The 17,051-nt window shown below is 42.9% G+C and overlaps 1 protein-coding gene across 1 annotated transcript in view; it reads right to left on the reverse strand.

Annotated features, from left to right (window-relative positions):
- The window catches only part of ENTPD1 (ectonucleoside triphosphate diphosphohydrolase 1), a 57,076-nt gene that overhangs the window by 27,827 nt on the left and 12,198 nt on the right, over positions 1-17,051 (reverse strand). The window contains exon 2 of the mRNA XM_068139602.1: positions 10,515-10,911. Coding sequence (XP_067995703.1) covers positions 10,515-10,530 — 16 coding nt within the window. The 5' untranslated portion in view covers positions 10,531-10,911. The remainder of the gene's footprint in view (positions 1-10,514; positions 10,912-17,051) is intronic.

Here is a 17,051-nt window from a genome sequence, read left to right on the forward strand (position 1 = left end):
AAAGCAGCAATTGATCACAAAGAGGTGGGGACTCAATTAAAGAGATGTAACACAGGGAAATGAGGGCTAACAGGCTGAAGAAGTAGGAGCTGTACAGTAACTCTGTAAAGAGAAATCTGTGGAGCTGTCTCCTCAAAGCAGATGTGTGAGCCCTAGCTTTAAAATCCATTTATAAACTGGCTGGGCTCCCACAACATTCTTTGTTCCGAGGACACTCAGCAGGGGGTCTCCTCCTGGATCATGATCTGCTCACCCTTTACACAGACATGTGGGAAATGAACTTGCTTTGGATGGGAACTGTGAAACCAAGAGGTTGGTGAGTAGTTTCAGCTTTTCACTTTCAAGCACTGAAATCATTCAACAACATTCCTTGCCCCTGTTTGTTTTGCCCAATAACTTTCAGCTCCCAGAGCCTCTCATAGCTCTGTTTGTACCTTTTTTGTCCCCCTGATCATGCCAGAACATAATCTCCAGTTCTGCTGGCTTTGCTGCTTATAAACAAAGGTTTCACATCTTTTTCTCATTTAAGAATGGAATAGTTTTTAACATAGCTAAGATACAGGAAATTAATCTAGCAATAGTGCAAGGCCTTATGAAGAAGGAAGATAAGCATTTTGAAAAATTGTTCCAGTCATACTTTCTCTCACCCACACTTACTCTCCCCAAAATCACAGGCACTGACCTTGCCCAGGTGCTCTTTGTGCGTGATGGCACCAAGGGTGCCAAAATGCCAAGTCCTTACCACATCTATTGGGTTCCCCTTCAGTGGCAAGCTTCAATTTTTTGAGCAGGTCTTTCCCCATCTTTAGGAGACATCAGTTACTACAGTATGATGCCTTTGCCTCAAGATCTCACTTACCTCATCCCCCAAGAGTCCTAGGACGGGTGGCTGCTCAGTGCCTCCTTTTCCTTTTTTTCAGGTACCTTAACTCTCACCGTCTGCCTTCCTTCTGGGAGAGGAGGAGGAAGACTTGCACATGGAATGTGCTGTGACCTTGCTGTCATCCTTTTATTATTGGACACAGTTTTTTTTCCCCCAAGGAGTCATCTGTGCAGGGGCTTTATCAGCACCCATGCCTTCTGCTGATGAGCCATCCATGTGAAGCTTATCAGAGTGCAGACTGCTGTGCTTGTCGCAAACACATTTGTGTCAGTGTTCACCCAATTTTAGTGCAGTCAGTCACATCTTTGGTTATCAATACCAACCATTCTTTTACCCTTGCTCTATTGCTTCATCTAGTTCTCTCTCTCTCACACACACACTTCCATTCTCATTTCCTTAAGGTCAGCTGTAGTATTTCTGCTTCTTCAGCTGCATTGTTCCCTTATGCAAGGTTATGGGGGATCCTGAAAAAGGAAGCAGATTTTTAAGGCTGGTCTGGAGTCTGTTCCTGCATGCAGCTCTGTTGCTTGGAGGTACTAGGGTCTCCCGCTTGCAGCCTGCAGCACAACATGTGCAAGTGCAGCAGAAGAGGCAGAGTATTGAAAATTAAAGGATGCTGAAATCCAAGAGAGGAACAATGCAGCCTGTCCCTGGGTGTCACTACCAGACTCACCACGAGGGATTTTAAGCAGTTTACACCCAACAGTTTACAGCCAAAACATCACTAACAATGTCAGAACTGTTTTTAGTCTATCACATCCCTGTGATGGTATGGGATGAGACTACTGTCAGTAGCATAGTGCAGACCTGGTGGTGTTCCTGTAACCAGGCTCACAGGGCAAGGCTGGAATTAACCTCAGCTTCCCCATAAATCTCCTGGTGAGACAGCACAGCTGCAATTATCCTACAGGAGCAGATCCACAACACTCACAAGGAGGCTTTTGTACACACAGGTTTTCTCACGTTCATGTCTCAGTTTTATGAGTCCAGCCTTCTCTCAGCACCATAGACCCTAAACAAGGCCATGGCTATCTCACTACTTTTCACTATTCCCAGGCTACTCTTGACTGTGGGGCTTTCACAGCTGATTTCAGCACTCAGCAGTGCTTCCTGTCCACAGCATATGGGGCACTAACACCAAGTAGGTAATGCTTCTCTGTGGAACCTCAACCTTTCCCTAATAACAAGTTGTAACATTTAGATTTGTCACAGTGGTTTCCATCCATACATCACCAGGCAGTTTACAGAGGTCAACACCATTAACCCTATTTCCCTAGATGATGAAAAAGCAAAGGGCAGCAGCAAATAGCCAGCCTAATGCTCTATCCCCTGGACCACCTCATCTGCTTCTCTGGAAAGCTCTCACAAACTAGGGTTCACAGCATGCTCTTTCCAGATGAGGGGCAGAGTTCCCAGGGTCTGGGGAAAGAGCAGCATGCTATGGCTACAGCTACCATTAAACTTATCTTGCATCATTTTGATATATTCTATCATGCTCTTCCAGGCTAACAGAATTTGGATATCATTGGTCTATTAAAGCATACCCATGACTCATACTAAAAGATCTATGTAGTTCTTGCTGTAACTTTAAAAATAGGGAGGGGAAGGAAAATGTCATTTAGATTAGAAGAAACATGCTGAAAAAGAGGAACACTGGCAGCAGAGCCCTGTAGCAGAAAAGAGGGCATTCCCTGAATTTCCTTCCTGCAGTCTGACTTCAGGGATGGAAGTAGGAGACACCAGTAGAGTTGAAAAAGTTGTAGACTACTTTATAAAGGCATTATGAACTACGGAACAGCAGTCCCTCTGTGTTATATATAATCTTTATGAAATGCTAGGGAAACTAAAGACTGACTGCTACACCACACCAAAAGTTCCTGAGATGCGGTTTGCAAAATACTACAATGTAAATTTATGGTTAGAGTCTCCTGAGAACTAAATGGGTAGAAGAGGTTCTCCAAGATCCCTATTTACAGAAGGCCAGCTATTCCCAGAGATGCTTCTGGGGCACAGTTAGCATTCTCACAGACACCAAGTGGCAACAACACTAGAAGATTCTTAAATTGGCAAAGAAATTACTAGTCTCTGGAGATGAGACACGCTTTGTGACCTAAAACATAACTGTAAAATTACTGTCTTTAACAGGAGTCCATAGCATGGGGCCAGGTTCTGTTACAAAACACTATTTTTAAAATGAAGTGCCAAGGTTTAGCTTCACAGTTGGCTTAACTTGTCTATTCACTCTGCCACAAAGGCTATCCTACCTCTGTCTTTTAATGTAGTTTTACCTTGCACTTGTACAAATGCAGGTTCCTTTGTCAATTTTGGTTGATTCATTTTTTTTTTAACCATATGGGTTAAATTCTCAGGCTAGGCTGACACAGTTATGAACACAGTGTGGGGAAGGAGCTGTGGTCTGCTGCCTTCTCATCTGGCAGGGTAGATACAACTCATCCCTTCATGCATTAAAACCACTTGCTACAATCACCTTTAAACTTGCAACTGACCAAGTTAAAAATAAGTTCTTGATTCTCTCTGGCTAATGACAGAAACAATCCTAAACAACAGTGTTGAAATATGCTTTTCTTGTTTTCTTCATGACCTTCATGCTTTTTTGTCCCAACAATAGTTCTAAGTCTTGTAAACAATAACCTGACCACTAGATTTACTGGAATAAAGTTCTGTTCAGCTTCAGTTGCATGTGTTTACTGCAGTCCCAGACAAACCTGACAAATTATATGCTTCCTATGCTGTTTCAGGAAAGCAAAACTAAATATATAGAAGCTGTAGATCAACTTACTGGACACATTCAATTCAAAGCAAAATTGCAGATTTCCATTGTGTTTTCCACAAAGCAGCAGGAGCCAGCAGCTAGGGGCTGTTCTTGGCCAAGATCAGATGACCTCCCTGGCAAGAGCTGCCCTCAGCTATTCTGGAAAAGAGCAGGTAGGAGGGAGGGACAATTCTCAGCAGAGTGACAAATCCCACTCTGTTACCTGTCCCCACCACCAAGCCCATGCTCCATATAGGAGCTCCATCTTCCCTCCTGCTGTATGTCTGCTCCCTGGGCTTTACCATGCACCATGCATCTATTCCATCAGCTGTGCTGCAGAATCTCCAAATTCCATCCATTCCTCACTTACTGAGGAAAGTGCAGAGGCTGCTGCCTCCCCTACCACCAGCTGCAGCATCACTCTTGGGGAACGTTAGAAACCACAGCAGCTGTACCAGCAGTTCCTGCCACTGTGTCCTGGGAGCCTTCTGAGCCTTGTGTGAAAATGCAGCTAGCTGAATGAGAGGTTTAAGTGGTTTCTACATCCTGAGCTACTGATTCACCTTCTCCAGGCAGCACACGGAGCTCAAAGACCAGTTGTAGCTTGAATGTGATTGCAGATAGTTAATGAAAACACAAGCTAATTTTTATTCCTTTGTAAAAATTGGTCTGTTTGCTTTTCATTCTCTTCCCCAGGAGCAATGTGACATTCCCCACCCTATGTGATTAGGGCAAAGATTCTCAGAAGGATCAGAAACAAAGGGGAGCATATAAACTGAACTAAGAGTCTTTAACCTGTGCTAATGCAAAATAAAAGTGCTTGCTCAAAGGTGCAAGTCCCAGCATGTAAACCATACAGCAACCCTTTAAGTGTTACTTTTTGGCCAGAAGAGATATAGTGTAGAGCAGGATGAAGGTCACAAGAAAGCATGAGACAGTGAGGGTCAGACTGACAGGCAAGTGTCTCCTCATACCAGAAGCTTAATCACTGCCAACAAAGTATGTTGACATTACAAAGGGAACTTGAAAGGCAATATGAAGGCAGACAGAGAAGCAGCTCTGCAGATCCTCACTGAAAGCTCTTCCCAAGCTAGAAAAGACCAGTAAGAGCCTGAAAGGTTTCAGACAAAAGTTATGAGAAACAGAGTTGCAGCACTGCTGGTGTTATCTGAACACTAATAGTGACTACTACACTGCTTGAATTGCTCTCGAAGGACAACTGCCAGCATAACACAAGGGGCAGAGGGATGGGCAGCCCACAGAGCTGATCTTTCCAGCTGCATTTGGGGAGAGCTAATGCATGAGAAGACATCAGAAGATGAATTTGTCCAGTGTGCACTTAGCCAACTCTGTTTCCTTCCATCTGGTCCTCACAGTTTTTCCCTTAACTCATTTCTTAATCTGTACTGCTAATGCAGCACTGTTTCAGAACACAAGGCTGGTTTTGTGCCTGTCTTTGTCTTACAGTGAAACCCCCTCCAATAACTTTAATCTGACTGGCTTTCATTCTTGTTTCCTCCTATTCCCTCACTTGGGTTGATGTTGGCTTTCAAGCCAGACAAGCTCACGGTTATTGCAGGGAAAAAAGAAAAAGAACAAGGCTAGAAACAAGGACAGGTGCCTTTTCTCTGCTCTTTCAGTAGTACAGATTTATGTCAACTTACACTGGCTGTAGAAATACAGCCTTAGCCCCTGCTGCTCCCCGTGCAAGCACATTGGCAACAATTACGCTTCTAGGAAATGCTGATGGAAGTGCCTGCCATAAAATAAGCTCTACTTAGGGAAGGAAAGTTTCCACTAAGCTTAGAGATCGGGCCAGGTCTCAAATCTAGCTGACAAAATCATTAAAAAATTTCAGAAGTGATCCAATTTTACCCATTGTCCAGAAAACCAACAGGAGTGCTTCTCTTGTGAAGATAATCTAGATTTTCACAATTTAAGTTATAAGTTTCAAGTAATTCTAATCCCTTATGGGTTGGCTCCCCAGAGATAGCTCAGTATCAATCACTTCAACCCAAAGCTCAGCCTAAACCCTTCTGTCCTTAAATCAAATCCTAGCCACTTCAAACATCATTTCCAAGCTGAGAACTTGGCACCTATCTCAACACACCTCAAAAGAGATTTAGCTCCATGGAACACTGCTATTGAACACTAGGCTGGTAAAAAGGTGCAAAATACCTAGCCAGAAGTTGTTATCCCCACAATCATATTTGCTGGTTGCTTCCAAATCCCACAGGTGCTAAAGATAGAAAGGAAGGAATGTGGCCTAGCTTGATATTTTGGCACCATATAAGCCAGTTATAGAATTCAGGAAAGGTAAAACAGATCACAAATTATTACAGCTGTTACCCTTTTCAGGTGTACAGCCTCTTAAATCTTTTTCTCCTCAAGAAATTCCTTGAGGAGAACTTTTTCCTCAAATAATAACAAAAAAATTGCTTTACAAATTAAAGAAACAGAGTTATGGGTCACATGCATAGCACTTCTGCATATTTTTCTGGACAATAATTTCTGGAAATCATTCTTCTCTATTCAGGATTTCAATGTCTAATTTTCCTCCCAAAGATGCATTAGCTGTGCTTTTACAAGCTTGGCTTGGAGCCTATTATTTACTCTTTATGTTTCCAACAACTCTTGGCTTCCTTAGACTTTTTCCTCTGAGTTAATTGGTATTTGTACTGGTCTTCCTAGCACTGACAAACTCCATCTGTAAATCAGCAACAATTTTATACTTTTTAGATTATTATTGAAAATGTCTAATGCCATTAGGCCTCTTGCAGAATACCTCTGAAAACACAGCTGTTTCATGATGATTTCCTTTGGTAACTATTTTTGAGGTCTGTTGTTATCCAGGTCTAAATCTATTACTTCATTCTTTGCTGGAGAGTCACAAGGAGCCTTTTGTAATCAGAACCACACCAGAAATGCATCTATTGCTCTGGAGAAGCAATAACATGGAAGATATTAATATTTACTGTTTTTGACCACATCTGCCATTTCTGAGAAATAAAACAAGTGCAAATAATTAGTTGGAAAACAGATCAGATAAAGGACCAGTTGTCTTCCCAGTCCTAGGCTCACAATCCCCATCATGGCTACCAAATACTAACTAGGGAAATTAGCTCTTTCAGTTCCCCTTTTGTGAGGTGGTTCCTCAGGAACTTTCCATTAGGAAAGTCAGGCTTTAGAAGTTCCTTTGCTTACAGCCCAGATCTATTGAATGTTCACTCAATTTTTAGGATTTGTTTTTCCTCGAACTTTGATGAGTCTCCAGGCTCATTTGAAGAAATAAATCACAAGGAAGATGCTAATAGTGATAACATGCATAAGGAAAAATGTATCCTGTTTTCTTTCCCCAGATGAATTAGGTCAAGCTTGTTTAATATCTATTTTGTTAAGTCAGCTGACTTACCCTGTAAACAATAAAAGCCTTCAAGAAAGCAAGGACAGATGACAAGGCCTATCAGTACTCGACACACTTTCCCCACCCCTCCCCTCTAAGTCAAGCTCCAAATCCAAAAGAAACATTCCTTGAATGCTTTTTTTTTTCTTTTCTCTGCAGACTCTTGCAGGTGGGACTGTGTCTGTTCTAGGGTGCAGATTAATATACTCACTTGAGGGGACCACATGAAGTCACAGGCTTGAATCCATCTAGGATGAGTAATTTCCTTTGACGCATTCATTTCCGTGACCCATTTTGACAGCGCTGTCCATTTCTACAATGTTACTCTGAAAGCTATTTTGTAAAGTCTTATCCCTTACTTAAAAGAATATGATCAAACTGTCTATTAAAAATTGGTTACTGGGGAGATCTATCCAGTTATCCACATAGATCTGATGTCAGACTAAAGTGGCAACAGCTCTGTAGCCTGCCCACCATTATGCTGCTGGGAAATTGGGTGAATAATTTCACCCTTCCCATTGGCTAGGATATCCCTAGTGTTCTACTCTAGTTTGCTGTTAACATCATTGAACACAGATCTCAGTATTGGGCACATTTGATTTAGAATTAGTACAAAAACTTTGTTTCCCCCCCTAAATGTTAATCTGCAAAGCAGGTTATAACTCTTCCATGAAATATTCCTGCTTGCTTATAACCCTTCCATGAAATATTCCTTCATATCAGAATGTATCTTATTCCCCAAAATTTGGGAAAGTATTTAACCAGTGCTTCTGCAGGGGTTTTTTTCTGCATCATAGTAAAAAAAATCTTACCCTCTCCACCTCCTTAGTGATTATGCAAGTGCTAGATATACATTATTTTGCTCCTAAAACACACTGAACATCTCCTTTGAATTATGCCTCATCCTGCTCACTTTAGATCTTTCCCTGACATCTCTACCTGATCTTCTGCAATTCACATCTTGTATGTTCCGTCAGACATTCTCAATTTCCTTTCTCCACTTCTCTTCCATTTATTTACTTATATTAGCTTCTATTTGCTGCCTTCACTGCCTGAATTAGCTAGTCAGTCATCTTTCTTCTTGCTTTTGCAGTGTTGGCCAGTAAGTATTCTTTAAATTCACCATCTTCATTCACATTACTTTACTTCCTACCCCTCCCCCCACCCCTATTGTATTTTGCTTTATTACTGTTCCATGCTGGAACAATCACTGGTCCATAGAGAGCAGTCATCTGGCAGCAGTGATTAATTTGTCATGTATATAGAGCTCCAAACCAGAGTTACTACCTTTTGTTCAGTTCAGTAACTTTAATGTTAAAATCTGCATATTTTAGAATGTTTACCACTTTTCCCTGTTGTCTGCATGAAATCAACATCATGCTTTCCCCAGACTGAAGCCCCCCACATGTATTTTTCAGACTAGGTCACTCTTTCTGCCTAAGAAGATATTCATACATATATCACTGTATCAGCCCAAGGAGAACTTAGCACGTTGATCCAAATTTCAAGGCAGAGCCGACAGTACCAGTGTTTTAAATATGAGCTTCCTAAAACTGAAGAATAGCCTTGCTTGTTACAGTCTCTGTGGATGAGACTCCCAGGAAATGGATAACTCACCGGAACACTCCCTAATAATTCCTTTCTGATGAAAATACATGCCCTTTGTGTGTCTCCATGCATCATTTCAAGGTGTAATCTTTCCCAGCTGATCAACACTTCCTGTCCTGGACTCCTCAGTGTTGAATGTATTGATTGCTGCCTCTGGAAGACACACTGTGAGAGGTGTTTTCAAAAACTGCCCTGTGTTTCCTTCTCCCACCACAGCATCAAGTGTGGTTTCTTGCTTTTCATCGCACTAATTATCATTAGGCTCCCACAAGACAACTTGCATGTTCTGCAGGTTGGACTATTCTGACACTATCACCGCCTCTTCTGCAATTAGCTCTAGCACTACCTGTCAGTTTTCTTCATTTTTCCTTCTGTCTCTTAAAAATTCCACTTTCTAAAACAAGGCTTATTTGGTCCTCCTTGCTAAATCAGTTCTCGTCACTAAGTTTCTTCCCTGTGATTCCTCACCTCGCTAGAAAAGGCATCTCCGTTCATGCATTACATTTAATTTTTGGAATGAAACTTCTCAAAGGCTGGTTTCAAAACTATTCTTATCTCCTTCCTCAGCAGAGGAAAATTGTTTCTAAATATTTCCAGCTTCACTCATGACCACATAAAATAATGAGCTAACCTTCTCGTTCTGCCAGTCTTTGTTTCATATTTTGATGTACGTCAGACTGAGAAAATGCTTCTTCCCCTCAAACACCATTCATTACAATGTGTGGAGTTCAAACCTTGGATAATTCTAGCTTACCATATTATTTACTTCAAGAAAAAAAGAAAGCAAGCTGGACCGTGTTGCAGAAGCTGCTGTAAACGGAGGGCAAGACACTCAGATAGACAAAAGCTGATACTAAAGTAGGAAATGTTTCTGCCAAACGTTCGGTGTGACGGGTGCTGCTACGTGCACCACGCTAGCTGATTATAAGAGGCAAACCCTGCTACAAGACGCATATTTCTCACAGCAATTACTGCGCCGTTGGCATCTCCAGATAACGCCGAGTCCCTCCCCCAACCCCTGGGACGAGAGTCAAGGCAAGAGGGCTTGCCAGGGAGCCAAGTGGGGAACCCCCTCTCCATCGCACTCTGCCGAGCTGGTTCTGACCCCGAGGCCACGCACCGAGAACCCTTCGTACCCTGTGCTGCATTTTTTCCAATCTCAGAGCTACCATTTCCCATGCCGTTTCCTTTTTGCTTTTTCCTTTTGCCCTTTTGCATTTTTCCCCTTTCGTGCTCCGACTGCGGTTCCCCGTGCCACGGGAGCTGGGCCCGGGCCCGTGGGCAGTGCGGGCTGTAGCCGGCGAGCCAGCTCCGGCTCTCCCGCGGCGAGGGAGGGAGGAAAAGAGGAAGAAGGGAATCCCTAAGACTGACGCGACCAAACTTCTGCCAGACGCCGGCGCGGAGCCTCCACTCCCTCCTGCCCCACTGCACCGTTCGAAAACCCGCCAACCTCCAGCTTGCCCCAGCAGCCACCCCCCGCCTCGGGCACTCCAGTCACAAGTTGGCACTGTCACTTCAGAATCGGTCAGGGGTCCTTAGGGTTGAAGACGATGTCAGCCGGGGGAGGACTGCGGCAAGGCGGTACCCACCCAGGCAAGCCCCCGCCGCGGAGACTTCGCCCACCGCCAGGAGCGGAGGAGGGAGGGACACGACGCCCGGCTGTGCCGCAGCCGGAGCTCCCCTCCTGGCTAGCAGCTCTGAAGCAGCGACTCATGAATATGCACAGCCCCTCCCGAGAGCCGGTCGAGGGATGCCGCCCCCCGGGAGCACCCGGCCGGCTCCCTTCGCACGCCCGCGCCGGGGGTCAGGGCTGCTTTTGGAAGCTAGAGATTCGCTTCAGTCCTTACCCTTTGGCTCGTCCATCAGTGCCGGTGCTCGCTCCCTCCTTTCTCGCTCTTCCCCTCTTCCTCTCTCAGGCTCCTCCGGCTCTGAGCTGCCTTAGTGAGAGGTGTTCATGAAAATGGTCTCCTCAGTGGTCCATAGCTTTGTGGGAGGGGTTAGTTGACTCTACATGACTCAATCCATCTAACTTGCAGGCTGACCTCCTGCTTTCCTTCACAACACAGATTAATTCAGAGCTGGCGCCGTGGGCTCCTTCGCTGGGTCGGAGGGTCCCGCCTGGCCGAGGGGAGAGGGGCGGGACCAGGGGATGCTACTCGAAGGAACGGCCACTGTGGGCTCCGCAGGGGCCGTGTTGTGAGGCAGGACTTCATCGCTGACTCCCTGAGGAAGAGGTCATTTTGACTGCAGAGAGAAAGCATTTTGTTAGTTTGGTTTGGAGGTGGAGATTTTTTGCTGTTTATTTGGGGGTTTTGTTTGGTTGGTTTGGGTTTTGTTTTGATTTTTGTTTGTTTGGTTGGTTGGTTTTCCTATTATTTGAAGTTTTTTGGGGGACTGTGTGTTGTTTTCTCTTTTTTTTCCTTCCCCATTTTAAATTGCATAAGACTGAGTAGATCTCCTCCACACTGGTGAGGTACACAAAAATAGTCCTGAGAAGAGATGAAGAGATGACCTTCCTTGTCTCCAGCTATGAGGTCCAGCCCATAGGAAAAAAAGCACCAAACACAACAAATCAATAAATCATGAAAAGATAGAAATTTGAAATAACTGCTGACAAGACACCTGCCCCAAGAATGAGCTTGCACCTCTAGCTGCATCTCCTGGGAAACTTCTGGAAAGACACAACTTTTGACTACTTCCCAGGAAGGCCCCCCATCTGTTTTATCCCTGTGGAGATCCCTGCACACCTCCCAGGCTGACTCCATCCAAATTAGAAACAGGCGATGGTGCTGGAGGAGTCTCAGCAACTTTCCTCCACACTGACACTAGCCCTTCCTAGGTACCACATGTGCTGCCACATTCCTGCCTATGTTCAGTCAGCATCACACTCCAAAGGCCAACTGCCCTGGCTCTTTCACTTCTTTCTCAGAGCAGTGGCTACCAGCTTCCCAGCCCTTAGGACTCTTCACCATCGTGCCTTTCACACTGGTCACCCAGAGAACAAAGTCACTGGAGTGCAGGCCATCAACCACCTGCAGCCAGCTGCCACGCCCTGCCTGTGTCAGAGCCTGCTCCCCTCTCAGACATGTCACTTCTACCAACTCATCCTCCTGTTTTCTGGGCTTCCTTTTGCAGCTGGACAGGTAGACATGCTGCTCTGCAGCTGAACACCATCCAGCTCTGTGCCTAACACACGCATAAAAAGTCTTGCCCCAAGGAGAGGCAGGAAGAGCAGGGTCCTTGTGGTAGGACCTGGTGAACCAGCTGTGGACATGGCTTTGAAATCGCTTCCATTAATGCAGCCCCATCACTAAGGCAATGTTTTTTCTCCTTCACAAACAGACTTTGACCTAGCACGTTCTTACTGCAATCTGGGAAGACAATACTCCTGTTTATAACCTTTCTGGGAACAGGAAATCAGGGATCTGCAAAATAAAACAATCTAGAGAAAGGCTTTGTTGAGCTAAATTCTTTCTGAATTATTGTCAGCTTTGGTTTGAAAACCCAGGGAGCAGCATTTCAGCCGATAAAGCTGAAGGTGGACTGAAAGTGTTATCTTTTTCAGAAAAATTGGCCTGGGCAGCACAAGTAAGGGAGATCTGAGCTTACCTCCCAGTGATATAACAGGGCAGGGTTTTTAAAGGATATAGCATGGCAGAAGTAATTTTATCACTCATCTTGAACACCAAATCTTTTTAAAAAAGCATGTAATTGATACAATGCTCAATTAATAAATACAACTTCAAAAGCCTTCAGCGTGAGAAGTGTTCACTGCACAGATTTATCAATAAGAAATGCTCCCTTTTTCATTTTGTTTTGTTTGTTTGTTTTTCAGACAAGACTAACACACTGTCACATGCTGACTAATACACGGTCACATGCTGACTTTCTGGTGGAGGACATAGAGCATATGCATAAAAAACACCACACATGATATGAATTAAACCCCACTGAACGGATTTTTAGAACAGTTGGAATCTGGAACTGATTTTCAGATGGCTGCACTTAGACTGCTATCTGCACTTAGAAACTCAAAAAGGTCAGTCACCTGGGCTTATTGAAGAGCTCAGATAAGGGCTGAAGATCAGAGAAAGACAGACATGACTCCATGTCACATCTGACACCTCTTGTGGATGCTCAGAGTGATGTATTTCAAGTCCTTTAAAACTGTGTATGTGCATGACATACTACAATAAGCTCTCAGACTGTTGGTGACAGTTGTGTATTTTATGTCTGAGGAAGTTTGGCTTCAAACTGAAAAAGATGAAACCACTGTGGAGAATGATTGGGACATTGTTAGTCAGTGACCATGAAACATCTAGCAGCATTTTCACACAAAAGGAGGTTGTCACCTGGAAAGTAAGGGCCCTGTGGGTAGGGGTTGCTATGAGCTGTGGTAATCCTTCACAGAGCTGCAGGGAACAGATTTCTGAATGGAAGATGATGTACTTTAAGTGACAGACTGATAAAGACATGAATAATATTTCTGCAGCTACAAGAGTAGAGAATGATGCTCCACCCTATTTTGCAGCCATTTAGTTTAGATGTAAGAGATAGTGATAAAACAAACTTTCCCCCTTCGGCTGTGACAGAGAAGAGGAAGGGTGGACTTCGTAGCCTCGTGTGACGTGAGACGCAGACTTCCTCTTCTACAAAGGGACAGATGCAGATTTGCCAGAACAGTTTGGTTCTGTCCGTTGATTCTCCTGCCTTTGGGCAAACCTGACTGCAATCCACAAACCAGGGAGGATTCTGTGTCGCAGTCATTTCCATAAGAAAACAAAAGGAGGGGGAAAAAAGCAGCCAGGAGGTAAGCATTTGTACTCAGATAAGGCTCCAGACAGTGTGAGGAGGAAGCTTGAAAACACAGAAATAAAAAAGAGGAAACCAGATAGCTCAGGATGCAGTTTCCACATGTCTTGAGCAGTGGGTAAGAATAGCAAAATAGAGGAGTGCCACTTACATCCTCCTAGGACAAAACCAAGCATCCTGTGCAACTCTGGAGGAACAAAGTGCTTTAAACATCGATCTTCCTCCTAGCCATTGTAAGACCTTAGTCTCAGTTGTCTTTCTCTTCTACGTTTACAGAAGTTGAGCATGTGTTTGAATGTGTAGAAAACATGAAATGACAGAGATGCCTAGAAATTAGCGTTCTGCAGATGAGGTGTGCTGCCTTTAGAACCCAGAAAAGGAGCAAAAATAAGTGAGCACTGGGACACACTACCTCAATTTCATACACACAGGGGACAGAAGGAACTGAATGCAGAGCCAGAACCTCTTGGCTTTGGGATGAGGGAAGGTTTTCCAGCAGTCTGGGAACAAACCTACAGGCATTAGAAATGTAAGTTACACGTTTTCACAGAAAAACTGGTATGAAAAAATCTGAAATATTTTAAGCAGAAAGAGACCATCCCATTACCAACTTCAAGAACAATATCAAAGTCACCCATGTCTGTTTTTGCTTAAGGGCATGGCCTGGGAGTGTGTGTTTAGATGATGACATCACTCTGTGTGTTTAAGCAACAGAGCAGAGGGGCAGCTTCAATAAACTTTGTGTGTAAACATTTGCCCTAGCAGGGGTAGGCTGAATATTCCTAGACATTTAGTCTTAGTTTGCTGTTTCATGTCGCACCTACCAGCTGGCAGCCCTGGAAAGCAGGTATTCAACCTTCCATCCCTGTCCAGGCAGGGAACACTTTAAATTGCTGGGATCAGAGGCAGATTGTGGAGTCTCTTTTTCTTGAGACTTTTAAGACTTGCCTGGAGGCATTTCTGTGCAACCTGTTTTGGGTGAAACTGCTTTAGCAAGGGGGTTGGACTAGGTGATCCACAGAGGTTCTGTCCAAACCCTACTGTTCTGTGATTCCTTTGTGGAAAGCGAACCTCTTGGATAGCTCTTGAAGAAATGAACTAACAACCAATAAGCTGTACAATGTTTGTCTGGATGCACTGAGCATTCTTTTCAAAGATGCCAATTCTCTGCAAAATGAAAAATTGCTTTTAGTATTTAGGTAAAAAGTAAGCTTTATCTTACTGCACATATTACTCCTGAGCCTTAAACTTGCAAAAGGCATTGTCCATACAAATTAGTTAGGTTCCTTTCCTTTCTCTCACTTCCTTATCTTGGTTTGAGTATTTGTAACCCTCTTCTCAGAGGATGCCCCTATGCTGTTTCCATACCAATATTCACAGATTTTTCACCCCAAGTCTGTGTATCTCCTCTAAGAGAATGCCCTTTTTACTGTATTTCTCCACCATTTCTTAGTTTTCAGTAGAAATTACCATCTCCTTGGTCGTTCAGCTCCAGTACAAATCCCTTTAATTTCTTTGCTGCTTCTTGGATCAGACCATATATCTGATGCTGGCTTCTCTTCCACTGTGATATAATTTCTTCAGAGATCCTGATGGTATTTTGCTTTGAAGTACAACAATAAAATCATCTATCTTGTCTGTTACTCAACTACTATCCTGCCATCATCTCTGATGGCTGTTTTCCATTCATGTTACATTTTCATAGCCTTTGCCCATCTCTATTATTTTATTTTTGGGGGGTTGATATAGGAATCACAGTGCTTACATAACAAATCTTCTATCACTACCTTTATTACACTTAGACATATTAATGAAATAAAGGCAAAACCAATTAATCTTCACAAACTCCTTGGTATGACAAATTGTCTATCTTAAAAAGTGAACATATATTTTTAATTATCCAAGTACCTAGCTCACAAAGCACCATTTGCTCTTTCTGCTGAGGTTATTTCATGCACCTGATGGCTTTTATTCCTGTCAGCTGTAAATATTCTAAACCAAATTCCAGGGGTACATTGGCTTGGTAATTTAAATAAAACTGTCTAACACAGGGAGTATCCTGCCCTATAAGTCTGCTTCTCTGATCATTAATTAGCATATTTATATATCACACTGGTGCTCTCTTGCTGGAAACAGACCTCTTGCTTTTCCTTCCAAGTATCTAGGAAAAGAGCTAGGCAAAACTATTATTACTGGGTTTTAGCAAATACACTTAGTGTTGCTAGTACTTGATCTTTATTTGATTTGATTAATTTGATTTTTTATTCTTGTATTTTGCATATTTTGATATCTTCTTATTGTTTTATCTGACAGGAGTGGTAGACCGTCCCTAATAATGTCATACCAAAACAAAAATTCCCAACTTTCTGATGCTCCCACAGAGCAGGGAGCTTCAGCAGCCACCTTTACCTCTTAAATCTAACTTTTCATGTTATGGAGCCACCAATACAAGAAAAGAAAGGAGCACTGTAAAGTGAAATAGGTGAGGCTTACTTAAAAAATAAAAGGAAAAAGAAGATCACAAAAAATATCACATCAAAGCTCTAAGAGGACAATATAACAAGAAAAAAGAAGAGGAAAAAAGAAAAACAACCAAAGAGAAGAACAAGGTATTAGAAAAAACATCAGTAAATATACCATGAATTGATAAGAGAAGATAGTGAGTACTAACTGTCCTCCCTAGCAAAGAGAACTTCAAAATGCCTCCCAAACATTGTATATTACAGAAAAAAACGAATACTAAAAATAAATGAACATGCATATAAGCTTTGAATAGTTTTGTCGTGTTAAATCTTAGTTTATCACAGAGCACATTGGTAGCTAAGACAAAAATAGACAATTTTAATATTTCTTCAAAAGGATAAAAGTAGACAGAATGTGGAAAAGATGCACAAACCGAATAACTTTAAAATAAATACTTTTTTTTTTTTTTCAATGTTTGAATTCAGCCTGACTACCCACTCACCCTCTGTTAAGTGATTTGTTCTTTAATAAGTGAGCATCTGCAGAGGAAAGCCAGTGGCAGCACACAGACACCTTGTCTGTCCGATCTCGCTCAGTCAATAGCAAAAGAGAAGCTGACTGTATTCATCCAGAGGGACTCTCTGAACACAGTGTCAAAAAAGGAGATGTCTCAAGAATCACAAGCATCTCTAATTTACATATGTTTGTTAACCATAGCCATAAATACACCCATGATAATTCAGCCCACCTGGTTTGCTATGTTCTAGACACATACCATATTCTCCTTCCAACAGAGCTACAGAAAGTAGGCTCTGTTTGGGGAAATAATTAAGCGCCACTGTGTTGGATCATTTACTACCTTTTACCAAAAGACAATCCACTGAATCTTTGTGACTGTAAAAGCTTGCTGCCCTCTTTACACTCCACCTCATTTCAGTACATGCCTGTGATGAGTTTATGCATGTCCATGAGCATCACAGAGAACTATCTATAGAGATGTGAAGTCTCAGATCTCTTCAGGCTTGCTTTCAGATTCTATGTGAATTTATGTATGCTTTACCTGACTTTGGATACAAGCATCGCAGTGCAATTGTCTTTATTTAGCCTCT

The sequence above is a fragment of the Melanerpes formicivorus genome, unplaced genomic scaffold, assembly GCF_026170545.1.
Source record: "Melanerpes formicivorus ecotype bairdi unplaced genomic scaffold, bMelFor1.0.p_v2 SCAF_6, whole genome shotgun sequence".
Lineage (NCBI taxonomy): Eukaryota > Metazoa > Chordata > Aves > Piciformes > Picidae > Melanerpes > Melanerpes formicivorus.